The sequence below is a fragment of the Oncorhynchus gorbuscha genome, linkage group LG09, assembly GCF_021184085.1.
Source record: "Oncorhynchus gorbuscha isolate QuinsamMale2020 ecotype Even-year linkage group LG09, OgorEven_v1.0, whole genome shotgun sequence".
Classification (NCBI taxonomy): Eukaryota; Metazoa; Chordata; class Actinopteri; order Salmoniformes; family Salmonidae; genus Oncorhynchus; species Oncorhynchus gorbuscha.
The window spans coordinates 15,668,080-15,683,755 of NC_060181.1; the positions used below are offsets into that span (position 1 = coordinate 15,668,080).

Sequence of the window (15,676 nt, forward strand, 5' to 3'; positions counted from 1 at the left end):
CTCTCTCTCTCTCTCCCTCTCTCTCTGCTCTCTACCTCACCTCGCTCTCTCTCTACTCTCTACCTCACCTCTCTCTCTCTCTTTCTCTCTACCTCACCTCTATCTCTCTCTCTCTCTACATCACCTCAATCTCTCTCTCTCTCCATCTCTCTCTTTCTTGTTCTCTCTGTCTTTCTCTTGTTCACTCTCTCTCTTTCGCTCTCTCTTTCTCTTGTTCTCTCTCTCTCTTTCTCTTGTTCTCTCCCCCTCTCTCCCTCCCCATCTCTCTCTAACCCGTGTTTCTATACCCCCTCTCCTCCCCTGCTGTCTCCAGTTGCGAGAGCATCTTGCGAAGGGTCAGAGGACCCTGGCTGGAGAGGGCATGTCTCAGGTCGTGAGGAATCTCCTGGATCTCTTACAGAGGAGGAGCTACTACAGTGGTGACCTCCTGTTCTCCACGGAGATTCTCCGAAATGTGACGGACACCTTCAAGAGAGCAACCTACATCCCAGCTGCCGACGACACACAGGTGGGTGGGGAGGACACAAATACACACACACGCACGCACGCACACGCACGCAAACACACACACACGCACGCAAACACACACGCACGCAAACACACACACACACACACACAAACGTTCAAGAGAGCAACCTACATCCCAGCTGCCGACGACACACAGGTGGGTGGGGAGGACACAAATACACACACGCACGCAAACACACACACACACGCACGCAAACACACACACACAAGTACGCACGCAAACACACACACACACAAACGTTCAAGAGAGCAAACTACAGCTCCTGACAACTCGCAGGTGGGTGACATATACAGACAGATAAAACAAACACACCTACAGGGAGAAAACAGACAGATAAAACACACACCTACATCCCTACATGTTGCATGTAAACTCACACCCCTCAGCTCCCCAAAAGTCAACCCTCCTCTTCTCTTTCCTCAGAAATTCTTCCAGGTAGTCAGCTATATGTTGGACATGGAAAACCTTGAGAAGTGGGAAGACGCTCATCAGGTAGGCTTTTAAACTGTAGTTTTAGTGTGTGTGTGTGTGTGTGTGTGTGTGTGTGTGTGTGTGTGTGTGTGTGTGTGTGTGTGTGTGTGTGTGTGTGTGTGTGTGTGTGTGTGTGTGTGTGTGTGTGTGTGTGTGTATCAGAGTGTCTGGCTCTGTCACAGTTGGTTGAATTTGATAGCAGTGTTTATGTCATTATCAGAAGAGTTGTAAAATCACACCTGTTTGCCATTCAGCACAGATCATACTCCAAACTGTGTACATACTGACAACCTGTGTGTGTGTGTGTGTGTGTGTGTGTGTGTGTGTGTGTGTGTGTGTGTGTGTGTGTGTGTGTGTGTGTGTGTGTGTGTGTGTGTGTGTGTGTGTGTGTGTGTGTGTGTGTGTGTGTGTGTGTGTGTGTGTGTGTGTGTGTGTGTGTGTGTGTGTGTGTGTGAGACTACCAGAACCCATTGGATTATCCAATTACCTTGAATGAGCTACAGGACAAAATACAAACCCTACAACCCATAAAGGCATGTGGTGTTGATGGTATCATCAATGAAATGATGAAATATACAGACAACAAATTCCAATTAGCTATACTAAAACTCTTTGACATCATCCTTAGCTCTGGCATCATCCCCAATATTTAGGCTACCTGGGGCGGCAGGAAGCCTAGTTGTTAGAACGTGGGACTAGTAACCGAAAGATTTCAAGATTGAGACCCCAAGCTGACAAGGTAAAGCATCTGTCGTTCTGCCCCTGAACAGGCAGTTAACCCACTGTTCCTAGGCTGTTATTGAAAATAAAAATGTGTTCTTAACTGACTTGCCTAGTTAAATGAAGGTAAAAATAAATATATATATTTGGAACCAAGGACTGATCTCCACAGAAGTGGAGACAAATTTGACCCTAATAACTACTGTGGGATATGTGTCAGCACCTTGTAGAAGTCTGCTGTTATTTTTCCCATTTCCTCAGTGAATACAATCTACTGAGCAAATGTCAAATTGTCTTTTTACCAAATTATCGTACAACAGACCATGTATTCACCCTGCACAACCTAATTGACAAACAAACAAACCAAAAACAAAGGCAAAGTCTTCTCATGCTTTGTTGACTTCAAAAAATCCTTTGACTCAATTTGGCACGAGGGTCTGCTATATAAATGGATGGAAAGTGGTGTTGGGGGAAAAACATACGACATTATAAAATCCATGTACACAAACAGGAAGTGTGAGGTTAAAATGGGCAAAAAAAACACACACATTTATTCCCAGAGGGCCGTGGGGTGAGACAGGGATGCAGCTTAAGCTCCACCCTCTTCAACATTTATATCAACAAATTGGCGTGGTCACTAGAACAGTCTGCAGCACCCAGCCTCACCATACTAGAATCTGAAGTCAAATGTCTACTGTTTGCTGATGATCTGGTGCTTCTGTCACCAACCAAGAAGGGCCTACAGCAGCAGCTAGATCTCCTGCACAGATTCTGCCAGACCTGGGACCTCACAGTAAATCTCAGTAAGACCAAAATAATGGTGTTCCAAAAAGGTCCAGTCGCCAGGACTACAAATTACATCTAGACACCATTGCCCTAGAGCACACAAAATAACTATACATACCTTTGCCACAGTGCCACAGGTAACTTCCACAAAGCTATGAATGATCTGAGAGACAAGGCAAGAAGGGCATTCCCTGCCATCAAAAGGAACATAAAATTTGACATACCAAATAGAATCTGGCTAAAAGTACTTAAATCAGTTGTATAACCCATTGCCCTTTATTGTTGTGAGGTCTGGGGTCCACTCACCAACGAGAATTTACAAAATGGGACAAACACTAAATTGAGGCTCTGCATGCAGAAATCTGCAAAAACATCCCCTGTGTACAACGTAGAACACCAAATAATGCATGCAGAGCAGAATTAGGCCGATACCCCCTAATTATCAAAAAACACCTAAAAGGAAGCGATTCCCAAACCTTCCATACCAAAGCCATCACCTACAGAGAGATGAAGCTGGAGAAGAGTTCCCTAAGCAAGCTGGTCTTGGGACTTGGGAAAAAAAGATAATTACTTAACACATTGGAAAGAATTAACAAAAGAAGAGAGCAAACTAGAGTTATATTTAAAACTAAACAGAGAGTACACAGTGGCAGAATACCTGACCACTGTGACTGACCCTAAACAGAGAGTACACAGTGGCAGAATACCTGACCACTGTGACTGACCCTAAACAGAGAGTACACAGCGACAGAATACCTGACCACTGTGACTGACCCAAACTTAAGGAAAGCTTTGACTATGTACAGACTCAGTGAGCATAGCCTAGCTGTTGAGAAAGACCGCTGTAGGCAGACCTGGCTCTCAAGAGAAGACAGGCTATGTGCACACTGCCCACAAAATGAGGTGGAAACTGAGCTGCACTTCCTGTCCTCCTGCCCAATGTATGACCATATTAGAGTGACATATTTCCCCCAGATTACACAGATCCACAAAGAATTTGAAAACAAACCCGATTTTTATAAACTCCAATATCTACTCCGTGAAATACCACAGTGTGCCATCACAGCAGCAAGATTTGTGACCTGTTGCCACAAGTAAAGGTCAACCTGTGAAGAACAAACACCATTGTAAATACAACACATATTTAAGCTAATTTATTTTCCCTTTTGTTCTTTAACCATTTGCACATCGTTATAACACTGTATATACACACAGTGGGGAGAACAAGTATTTGATACACTGCCGATTTTGCAGGTTTTCCTACTTACAAAGCATGTAGAGGTCTGTAATTTTTATCATAGGTACACTTCAACTGTGAGAGACGGAATCTAAAACAAAAATCCAGAAATCACATTGTATGATTTTTAAGTAATTAATTTGCATTTTATTGCATGACATATGTATTTGATACATCAGAAAAGCAGAACTTAATATTTGGTACATAAACCTTTGTTTGAAATTACAGAGATCATACGTTTCCTGTAGTTCTTGAGTGTGTGTGCGCACATCCAGATTTAGTTATTAAACAATGCATATGACCCCAATGCACATGCTATATCCCCCAACATACATTTTATCATAACACACATAGCCATTATCATGGCACACAACAACAGCACACATGAGATAATGCCCAGTCAGCGAGGCTGAAGGTAGCCTTGTGGTTAGAGTGTTAGGTCAGTAACCAAAAGGTTGCGAGATCAAATCCCTCATCTGACAAGGTAAAAAAAGGCAGTTAACCCACTGTTCCTAGGCTGTCATTGTAAATAAGAATATGTTCTTTAACTGGCTTGCGTAGTTAATTGAAACATGTTTTTTTTAATCACAACAGCACACGTAACATAATGCCCCCAACATACAGATGAAGTGGGAAGTTTACATACACCTTAGCCAAATACATTTCAACTCAGTTTTGACATTTAATCCTAGTAAAATGTCCCTGTCTTAGGTCAGTTAAGATCACCACTTTATTTTAAGAATGTGAAATGTCAGAATAATAGTAGAGAGAATGATTTATTTCAGCTTTTATTTATTTCATCACATTCCCAGTGGGTCAGAAGTTTACATACACTCAATTAGTATTTGGTAGCATTGCCTTTAAATTGTTTAACTTTGGTGAAACGCTTTGAATAGCCTTCCACAAGCTTCCCACCATAAGTTGGTTGACTTTTGGCCCATTCCTCCTGACAGAGCTGGTGTAACTGAGTCAGGTTTGTAGGCCTCCTTGCTCGCACATGCTTTTTCAGTTCTGCCCACAAATTGTCTATGTGATTGAGGTCAGTGCTTTGTGATGGCCACTCCAATACCTTGACTGTGTTGTCCTTAAGCCATTTTGCCACAACTGTGGAAGTATGCTTGGGGTCATTGTCCATTTAGAAGAATCATTTGCGACCAAGCTTTAACTTCCTGACTGATGTCCTGGGATGTTGCTTCAATATATCCACATAATTTTCCCACCTCATGATGCCATCTATTTTGTGAAGTGCACTAGTCCCTCCTGCAGCAAAGCACCCCCACAACATGATGCTGCCACCCCCATACTTCACGGTTGGGATGGTGTTCAAATCACATTACAAATCAAATTTATTTATCAAGCCCTTCTTACATCAGCTGATTTCTCAAAGTACTGTACAGAAACCCAGACGAAAACCCCAAACAGCAGGCAATGCAGGTGTAGAAGCATGTGTTCTTCGGCTTTCAAGCCTCCCCCTTTTTCCTTCAAACATAATGATGGTCATTATGGCCAAACAGTTCTATTTTTGTTAAATCAGAACAAAAAGTATGATCTTTGTCCCCATGTGCAGTTACAAACCATAGTCTGGCTTTTTTTATGGCGGTTTTGGAGCAGTGGCTTCTTCCTTGCTGAGAGGCCTTTCAGGTTTTGTCGATATAGGACTCCTTTTACTGTGGATATAGATACTTTTGAATCCTCCAGCATCTTCACAAGGTCATTTGCTTTTTTCTGGGATTTATTTGCACGTTTTGCACCAAAGTACATTCATATCTAGAAGACAGGTTGCGTCTCCTTCCTGAGCGGTATGACGGCTGTGTGGTCCTGTGGTGTTTATACTTGCGTACTATTGTTTGTACAGATGAACATGGTACCTTCAGGCGTTTGGAAATTGCTCCCAAGGATGAACCAGACTTGTGGAGGTCTGCATTTTTTTCTGAGGTCTTGGCTGATTTCTTTAGATTTTCCCATGATGTCAAGCAAAGAGGCACTGAGTTTGAAGGTCGGCCTTGAAATACATCCACAGGTACACCTCCAACTGACTCAAATTATGTCAATTAGCCTGTCAGAAGCTTCTAAAGCCATGACATAATATTCTGGAATTTTCCAAGCTGTTGAAGGCACAGTCAACTTAGTGTATGTAAACTTCCGACTTCAATTGTACATATTATCAATACACACATAACCATTACCATAACACTCAACAACATCACACATGCGTACACAGACTGAGATAGCTGCTTTTCTGAGGAACGTTTTAGTTACCCCCTACCTTAGTTCAATGTGTGGACTAAGATGCTCTGGATAAGAGTGTCTGTTTAACCACATGTATACATCAAATCAAATCAAATCAAATTGTATTTGTCACATACACATGGTTAGCAGATGTTAATGCGAGTGTAGCGAAATGCTTGTGCTTCTAGTTCCGACAATGCAGTAATAACCAACAAGTAATCTAACTAACAATTCCAAAACTACTGTCTTATACACAGTGTAAGGGGATAAATAATATGTACATTAAGATATATGAATGAGTGATGGTACAGAGCAGCATAGGCAAGATACAGTAGATGGTATCGAGTACAGTATATACATATGAGATGAGTATGTAAACAAAGTGGCATAGTTAAAGTGGCTAGTGATACATGTATTACATAAGGATGCAGTAGATGATATAGAGTACAGTATATACATATGCATATGAGATGAATAATGTAGGGTATGTAAACATTATATTAGATAGCATTGTTTAAAGTGGCTAGTGATATATTTAACATCATTTCCCATCAATTCCCATTATTAAAGTGGCTGGAGTTGAGTCAGTGTCAGTGTGTTGACAGCAGCCACTCAATGTTAGTGGTGGCTGTTTAACAGTCTGTTATCCTTGAGATAGAAGCTGTTTTTCAGTCTCTCTGTCCCAGCTTTGATGCACCTGTACTGACCTCGCCTTCTGGATGATAGCGGGGTGAACAGGCAGTGGCTCGGGTGGTTGTTGTCCTTGATGATCTTTATGGGCTTCCTGTAACATCAGGTGGTGTAGGTGTCCTGGAGGGCAGGTAGTTTGCCCCCGGTGAGCGTTGTGCAGACCTCACTACCCTCTGGAGAGCCTTACGGTTGTGGGCGGAGCAGTTGCCGTACCAGGCGGTGATACAGCCCGCCAGGATGCTCTCGATTGTGCATCTGTAGAAGTTTGTGAGTGCTTTTGGTGACAAGCCAAATTTCTTCAGCCTCCTGAGGTTGAAGAGGCGCTACTGCGCCTTCTTCACGATGCTGTCTGTGTGAGTGGACCAATTCAGTTTGTCTGTGATGTGTATGCCGAGGAACTTAAAACTTAATAGGGGGGTGTTCCCTCTGCTGTTTCCTGAAGTCCACAATCATCTCCTTAGTTTTGTTGACGTTGAGTGTGAGGTTATTTTCCTGACACCACACTCCGAGGGCGCTCACCTCCTCCCTGTAGGCCGTCTGGTCGTTGTTGGTAATCAAGCCTACCAGTGTTGTGTCGTCCGCAAACTTGATGATTGAGTTGGAGGCGTGCGTGGCCACGCAGTCGTGGGTGAACAGGGAGTACAGGAGAGGGCTCAGAACGCACCCTTGTGGGGCCCAAGTGTTGAGGATCAGCGGGGTGGAGATGTTGTTGCCTACCCTCACCACCTGGGGGCGGCCTGTCAGGAAGTCCAGTACCCAGTTGCACAGGGCGGGGTCGAGACCCAGGGTCTCGAGCTTGATGACGAGCTTGGAGGGTACTATGGTGTTGAATGCCGAGCTGTAGTCGATGAACAGCATTCTCACATAGGTATTCCTCTTGTCCAGATGGGTTAGGGCAGTGTGCAGTGTGGTTGAGATTGCATCGTCTGTGGACCTATTTGGGCGGTAAGCAAATTGGAGTGGGTCTAGGGTGTCAGGTAGGGTGGAGGTGATATGGTCCTTGACTAGTCTCTCAAAGCACTTCATGATGACGGAAGTGAGTGATACGGGGCGGTAGTCATTAAGCTCAGTTACCTTAGCTTTCTTGGGAACAGGAACAATGGTGGCCCTCTTGATGCATGTCGGAACAGCAGACTGGTATAGGGATTGATTGAATATGTCCGTGAACACACCGGCCAGCTGGTCTGCGCATGCTCTGAGGGCGCGGCTGGGGATGCCGTCTGGGCCTGCAGCCTTGCGAGGGTTAACACATTTAAATGTTTTACTCACCTCGGCTGCAGTGAAGGAGAGTCCGCATGTTTTCTTTGTAGACCGTGTCAGTGGCACTGTATTGTCCTCAAAGCGGGCAAAAAAGTGATTTAGTCTGCCTGGGAGCAAGACATCCTGGTCCGTGACTGGGCTGGTTTTCTTCTTGTAGTTCGTGATTGACTGTAGACCCTGCCACATACCTCTTGTGTCTGAGCCGTTGAATTGAGATTCTACTTTGTCTCTATACTGACGCTTAGCTTGTTTGATAGCCTTGCGGAGGGAATAGCTGCACTGTTTGTATTCGGTCATGTTACCAGTCACCTTGCCCTGATTAAAAGCAGTGGTTCGCGCTTTCAGTTTCACACGGATGCTGCCATCAATCCACGGTTTCTGGTTGGGGAATGTTTTAATCGTTGCTATGGGAACGACATCTTCAACGCACGTTCTAATGAACTCGCACACCGAATCAGCGTATTCGTCAATGTAGTTATCTGACGCAATACGAAACATATCCCAGTCCACGTGATGGAAGCAGTCTTGGAGTGTGGAATCAGCTTAGTCGGACCAGCGTTGGAAAGACCTCAGCGTGGGAGCCTCCAGTTTTAGTTTCTGTCTGTAGGCAGGGATCAACAAAATGGAGTCGTGGTCAGCTTTTCCGAAAGAGGGCGTGGCAGGGCCTTATATGCGTCGCGGAAGTTAGAGTAACAATGATCCAAGGTTTTTCCGGCCCTGGTTGCGCAATCGATATGCTGATACAATTTAGGGAGTCTTGTTTTCAGATTAGCCTTGTTAAAATCCCCAGCTACAATGAATGCAGCCTCATGATGTATGGATTCCAGTTTGCAAAGAGTCAAATAAAGTTCGCTCAGAGCCATCGATGTGTCTGCTTGGGGGGGAATATATACGGCTGTGATTATAATTGAAGAGAATTCTCTTGGTAGATAATGCGATCGACATTTGATTGTGAGGAATTCTAAATCAGGTGAACAGAAGGATTTGAGTTTCTTTGATCACACCACGTCTCGGTGGCCATAAGGCATACGCCCCCGCCCCTCTTCTTACCAGAAAGATGTTTGTTTCTGTCGGCGCGATGCGTGGAGAAACCCGCTGGCTGCACCGCCTCCGATAGCGTCTCTCCAGTGAGCCATGTTTCCGTGAAGCAAAGAACGTTACAGTCTCTGATGTCCCTCTGGAATGCTACCCTTGCTCGGATTTCATCAACCTTGTTGTCAAGAGACTGGACATTGGTGAGAAGAATGCTAGGGAGTGGTGCACGATGTGCCCGTCTCCGGAGTCTGACCAGAAGACCGCCTCGTTTCCCTATTTTACGGAGTCGTTTTTTTGGGTCGCAGAATGGGATCCATTCCGTTGTCCTGGTTGAAAGGCAGAACACAGGATCCGCGTTGCGAAAATCCCATTCTTGGTCATACTGATGGTGAGTTGACGCTGATCTTATATTCAGTAGTTCTTAATATATATGCCATTTAGCAGACGCTTTTATCCAAAGCGACTTACAGTCATGTGTGCATACATTCTACGTATGGGTGGTCCTGGGGATCGAACCCACTACCCTGGCGTTACAAGCTCCATGCTCTACCAACTGAGCTACAGAAGGACTGTATGTAATGAAACCTAAGATGACCTGGGGTACTAATGTAAGAATAACACAACTGCATAGTTTCCTAGGAAAGCGAAGCGAGGTGGACATCTCTGTTGGCGCCGGAAGTACTCTACTAGTAGGCTCGTGAAGAGAGAGTGAGAGAGCACAGTATTGAAATATTAATACAGTAATTTTGATGATGATGTTTTGACAATCAAATGAGACGATACGCGGCAATCAAGCCACTGCAAAACAATCAAGTCATGATCTTCCCATACTCTACTGATACCAATACCTTAGGCTGGGTTTCCTATGGCACCCTATTTTATATGAAGTGCACTATTTTTGTCCAGTGCCAAAGAGCTCTGGTCTAAAATAGTGCACTATATAGGGAATATGGTGTAATTTGGGATTCCGCCTCAGCAGATATACAGTAAAAGGCATTATGTCCCATGTCTGCTAATTAGCTGCACTTAGCATACGGGGCTAACGAGTGCCAGGAAGCCAATGACTGTTGTAATGTGTTGGTGGTAAAGAGGTTGTTGGTGATTCTTTAGCTGTGACACTTCCTTCTGGCAACATGAATTTCACAGGAACAGAAGATGCACTTAGACTGGTGTATGAAATGAGACAGAGAACAAGAGAGAATGACAGTCGGTAATTCAATATTTGTCTATGAAAGAAAGTTGTTTTCATGATATTGTTCTCTGTCTTTCTCGCTCTCTCCCTTCTCTCCCTTCTCTCACCCTCCTCCCCCTTCTCTCTCTCTCTCTCTCTCTCTCTCTCTCTCTCTCTCTCTCTCTCTCTCTCTCTCTCTCTCTCTCTCTCTCTCTTTCTCTCTCTCTCTCTCTCTCTCTCTCTCTCTCTCTCTCTCTCTCTCTCTCTCTCTCTCTCTCTCTCTCTCTCTCTCTCTCGCTTCCCCATGCCCAGGTTTCTCCTGGTACGGCCCATCTCATGCGTATATTGGAGGACTTCATCCATCTGATTGGAGAGGATCAGAAACCCTTCCAGAGTTTCCTGGTGGTCACCAACAACCTCAGTGAGTAGTCAGTTTAACACTCACAGGTAGGGGTGCAAAATTCCAGTAACTTTCCCCAAACTCCCAGGTTTTCAAGAAATCCTGGTTCGAGGATTCCAGTTTATCCTGCGTATTCCCTTTGGGTGTCTTATTCCCTGTGGGTATCTTATTCCCTGTGGGTGTTTTATTCCCTGTGGGTGTCTTATTCCCTTTGGGTGTCTTATTCCCTTTGGGTGTCTTATTCCCTGTGGGTGTTTTATTCCCTGTGGGTGTCTAATTCCCTGTGGGTGTCTTATTCCCTATGGGTGTCTTATTCCCCATGGGTGTCTTATTCCCTGTGGGTGTCTTATTCCCTTTGGGTGTCTTATTCCCTGTGAGTGTCTTATTCCCAGTGAGTTTCCTATTCCCAGTGGGTATCTTGTTCCCTGTGGGTGTCATTTTGCCTGTGGGTGTCTTATTACCTGTGGCTGTCTTATTCCCTTTGGGTGTCTTATTCCCCGCTGGTATATTGTTCCCTTTGGGTGTCTTATTCCCTGTGGGTGTCCTATTCCCTGTGGGTGTCTTATTCCCTGTGGGTATCTTATTCCCAATGGGTATCTTGTTCCCTGTGGGTGTCTTATTACCTGTGGGTATCTTATTCCCTGTGGGTTTCTTATTCCCAGTGGGTTTCTTATTCCCAGTGGGTATCTTGTTCCCTTTGGGTGTCTTATTCACTTTGGGTGTCTTATTCCCTGTGGGTGTCTTATTCCCTGTGGGTATCTTATTCCCTGTGGGTGTCTTATTCCCTTTGGGTGTCTTATTCCCTTTGGGTGTCTTATTCCCTGTGGGTGTTTTATTCCCTGTGGGTATCTTATTCCCTTTGGGTTTCTTATTCCATTTGGGTGTCTTATTCCCTGTGGGTGTCTTATTCCCTGTGGGTGTCTAATTCCCTGTGGGTGTCTTATTCCCTATGGTTGTCTTATTCCCTATGGGTGTCTTATTCCCTGTGGGTGTCTTATTCTCTTTGGGTGTCTTATTCCCCATGGGTGTCTTATTCCCTGTGGGTTTCCTATTCCCAGTGGGTATCTTGTTCCCTGTGGGTGTTGTTTTGCCTGTGGGTGTCTTATTAACTGTGGGTGTCGTGTTCCCCGCTGGTATTCCCTTTGGGTGTCTTATTCCCTGTGGGTGTCCTATTCCCAGTGGGTATCTTGTTCCCTGTGGGTGTCTTATTCCCTGTGGGTATCTTATTCCCTGTGGGTTTCTTATTCCCAGTGGGTTTCTTATTCCCAGTGGGTATCTTGTTCCCTGTGGGTGTCTTATTCCCTGTGGGTATCTTATTCCCTGTTCCCTGTGGGTATCTTATTCCCTGTGGGTATCTTATTCCCCGTGGGTGTCTTATTCCCCGCTGGTATCTTATTCCCTTTGGGTGTCTTATTACCTCTGGACGTCTTATTACCTGTGGGTGTCTTATTACCCGTGGGTGTCATATTACCTGTGGCTGTCTTATTACCTGTGGGTATCTTATTCCCTTTGGGTGTCTTATTTCCTGTGGGTGTCTTATTCCCTGTGGGTATCTTATTCCCAGTGGCTATCTTGTTCCCTGTAGGTGTCTTATTCCCTGCTGGTATCTTATTCTCTTTGGGTGTCTTATTCCCTGTGGGTATCTTGTTCCCTTTGGGTATCTTATTCCCAGTGGGTATATTATTCACTGTGGGTATCTTATTCTTATTCCCAGTGGGTATCTTATTCCCTGTGGGTATCTTATTCCCTGTGGGTATCTTGTTCCCTCTGGGTGTCTTGTTCCCTGTGGGAATCTTATTCCCTGTGGGTATCTTGTTCCGTGTGGGTATCTTGTTCCCTGTGGGTATCTTATTTCCTTTGGGTATCTTATTTCCTGTGGGTGTCTTATTCCCTGTGGGTGTCTTATTCCCTGTGGGTATCTTGTTCCCTGTGGGTATCTTGTTCCTTGTGGGTATCTTGTTCCCTGTGGGTGTCTTATTCCCTGTGGGTATCTTATTCCCTGTGGGTATCTTGTTCCCTGTGGGTGTCTTATTCCTTGTGGGTATCTTATTCCCTGTTGGTATCTTGTTCCCTGTGTGTATCTTATTCCCTGTGGGTATCTTGTTCCCTGTGGGTGTCTTATTACCTGTGGGTATCTTGTTCCCTGTGGGTATCTTATTTCCTGTGGGTATCTTATTCCCTGTGGGTATCTTGTTCCCTGTGGGTGTCTTGTTCCCTGTGGGTATCTTATTCCCTGTGGGTATCTTGTTCCCTGTGGGTATCTTATTCCCTGTGGGTATCTTGTTCCCTTTGGGTATCTTATTCCCTGTGGGTATCTTGTTCCCTGTGGGTGTCTTGTTCCCTGTGGGTATCTTATTCCCTGTGGGTATCTTGTTCCCTGTGGGTATCTTATTCCCTGTGGGTGTCTTATTCCCTGTGGGTGTCTTATTCCCTGTGGGTATCTTATTCCCTGTGGGTGTCTTATTCCCTGTGGGCATCTTATTCCCTGTGGGTATCTTGTTCCCTGTGGGTGTCTTATTCCCTGTGGGTGTCTTGTTCCCTGTGGGTATCTTATTCCCTGTGGGTATCTTGTTCCCTGTGGGTGTCTTATTCCCTGTGGGTGTCTTGTTCCCTGTGGGTATCTTATTCCCTGTGGGTATCTTGTTCCCTGTGGGTGTCTTATTCCCTGTGGGAATCTTTCCCCCCTCGAGTCAATATCCGCATCCTGTGGAAATCTTTTTAGTGTGATAAAGAATCCCCATAAAAATCTTTGAGTTTAAGCTAGAGATGCGTCTCAATCCACTGCATACTCCAAAGTCGCACTTCCGCATCTGCTGTGAAAGGTCACAGGGCGTGTGTGTGTCAGACCATCCCGAAAATCAGTCTTCTCACAAAATGGTGTTCTCCGTTTTGCTCTATAACCTCTACAAGCATCTTAGGACTCGTCTGAAGTCGGTTCAGACGATCTGACAACTTCTGTAGCGTCTGAACAGTTTTGGCTACACACTAATATGACCTCTCTGGGGAAAGGAGAGATTCTCCTGAACACTCCCGTGATGGTTGTTTTGCTACAGGACATCCACACGCCTCACAATACTCCTCTGAAGGTCCCCCGGTACCAGTTGAAAAAATGAATGGAAGTACTGTATATATGGAGACTGTTTAGTGCCAAAAATAAGGGGTTAACTTTCTTTTATCTCACAGATATAGGACAGACACTTCCTAAAAATCTTCCTTTCAATTTTTTGGGGTTGGGACTGTTGTTGTTCCATGAAGTGAATTTGTTATTCAATGCGTTTGTAGCAGTAAACCCAAATCAAATGTTTTACATCAAATAATTTTTTATACTTCAAGGGGTCTTAAAATGTCAAATCAAATAGTAAAATGATCCTTGGTATGACCTTCTTAAAACAATATTCTTAAAACAACAAATTCCATATAGCTTAGTAGTAACCCCCCGGCTTAGACAGGGCTTACTATAGACTGTAATGGGTTATTCCCTGTGGTTATCTTATTCCCTCTGGATATCTTGGGGAAATGTAACAGCATTTTTGCAGTCTTATCCTCAACACTCCCAATTGTCAGTAATCATAACTCAAATAAGTTTGCCTTTCCATTAGTCAGCACCTCTCTACCTATTTTGGGTGTTCGTCAATTCATGATTTTATTTGTCTCCATAGAGATAACAATATGTTTTGTCTCCATAGAGATAACAATATGTTTTATCTGCATAGAGATAACGGTATGTTTGGTCTCCATAGAGATAACAATGTTTTATCTCCATAGTGATAACAATATGTTTTGTCTCCATAGAGATAACAATATGTTTTGTCTCCATAGAGATAACAATATGTTGTATCTGCATAGAGATAATGGTATGGTTTGTCTCCATAGAGATAACAATATGTTTTATCTCCATAGAGATAATGATATGTTTTGTCTCCATAGAGATAACAATATGTTTTATCTCCATAGAGATAACAATATGTTTTATCTCCATAGAGATAACAATATGTTTTATCTCCATAGAGATAACAATATGTTTTATCTCCATAGAGATAACAATGTTTTATCTCCATAGAGATAACAATATGTTTTGTCTCCATAGAGATAACAATATGTTTTATCTGCATAGAGATAACGGTAAGTTTTGTCTCCATAGTGATAACAATATGTTTTATCTCCATAGTGATAACAATATGTTTTGTCTCCATAGAGATAACAATATGTTTTATCTGCATAGAGATAACAATATGTTTTATCTGCATAGAGATAACGGTATGTTTAGTCTCCATAGAGATAACGATATGTTTTGTCTCTATAGAGATAACGGTATGTTTGGTCTCCATAGAGATAACGATATGTTTTGTCTCTATAGAGATAACGGTATGTTTGGTCTCCATAGAGATAACGGTATGTTTGGTCTCCATAGATATAACTATATGTTTTGTCTTCATAGTGATTACAATACAGCGAGAGCCCGTGACAGCGGTCTCCAGTGACATCAACTTCCCCATGAAGGGCAGGAGGGGAATGAAGGACTGGGCTCGTTCCGCCGAAGACAAACTCTACATCCCCAAAGAGGTCTTCACCCTAACCTCTGAAGGTAAGATGGTCTTCATCATCATGACATCCTCTTCATCATCATCATAATCACATGCCTCATAGTGAAATATGGCTTCATACATCCTCTAAAGACTTCCCCTGACCTCACCACACTGATGTCAAGATGTCCTCACAAGGTGAATAATTCAGGTGATCATAACTTTAACCTCTGAACAGAGAAAGCCTGATGTGTAACAGGTTGACCCATACCCATCACCTTATAGAATACTAGTTTCTGATTGGCTTGAAGGGCATTCTAGGGCATGCATTATTTCCCTATAGCGCACAGTATATTTGCACGGTAGAATTCAATGGCTATAGTTCATTTGTTACATGTTGTAGGTTTGAGTTGCTTTTGAAAGCGAAGGTCTAGTATACTGGCTATCTAGTATCTAATAAACCTGCTAGTTTCTTCAGTGGATGTTGAACACATTTCTACCAGCAAATGTGTTAAATTATAGCTATTGTATAAAAGGGATGATCAACTCGGGGCTCTATGTGTTTCCTGTAAAATAATGCAACTCTGTGGAAGGTCAGTTCCACTCTGCTAGCGTGTCATGGAAC

At 43.8% G+C, this 15,676-nt stretch overlaps 1 protein-coding gene across 1 annotated transcript in view; it reads left to right on the forward strand.

Moving 5' to 3' along the window:
• Positions 1-15,676, forward strand: part of LOC124043194 (adhesion G protein-coupled receptor B2-like) — a 557,845-nt gene that overhangs the window by 344,072 nt on the left and 198,097 nt on the right. The window contains exons 10-13 of the mRNA XM_046361489.1: positions 314-508; positions 953-1,021; positions 10,441-10,549; positions 14,967-15,113. Coding sequence (XP_046217445.1) covers positions 314-508; positions 953-1,021; positions 10,441-10,549; positions 14,967-15,113 — 520 coding nt within the window. The remainder of the gene's footprint in view (positions 1-313; positions 509-952; positions 1,022-10,440; positions 10,550-14,966; positions 15,114-15,676) is intronic.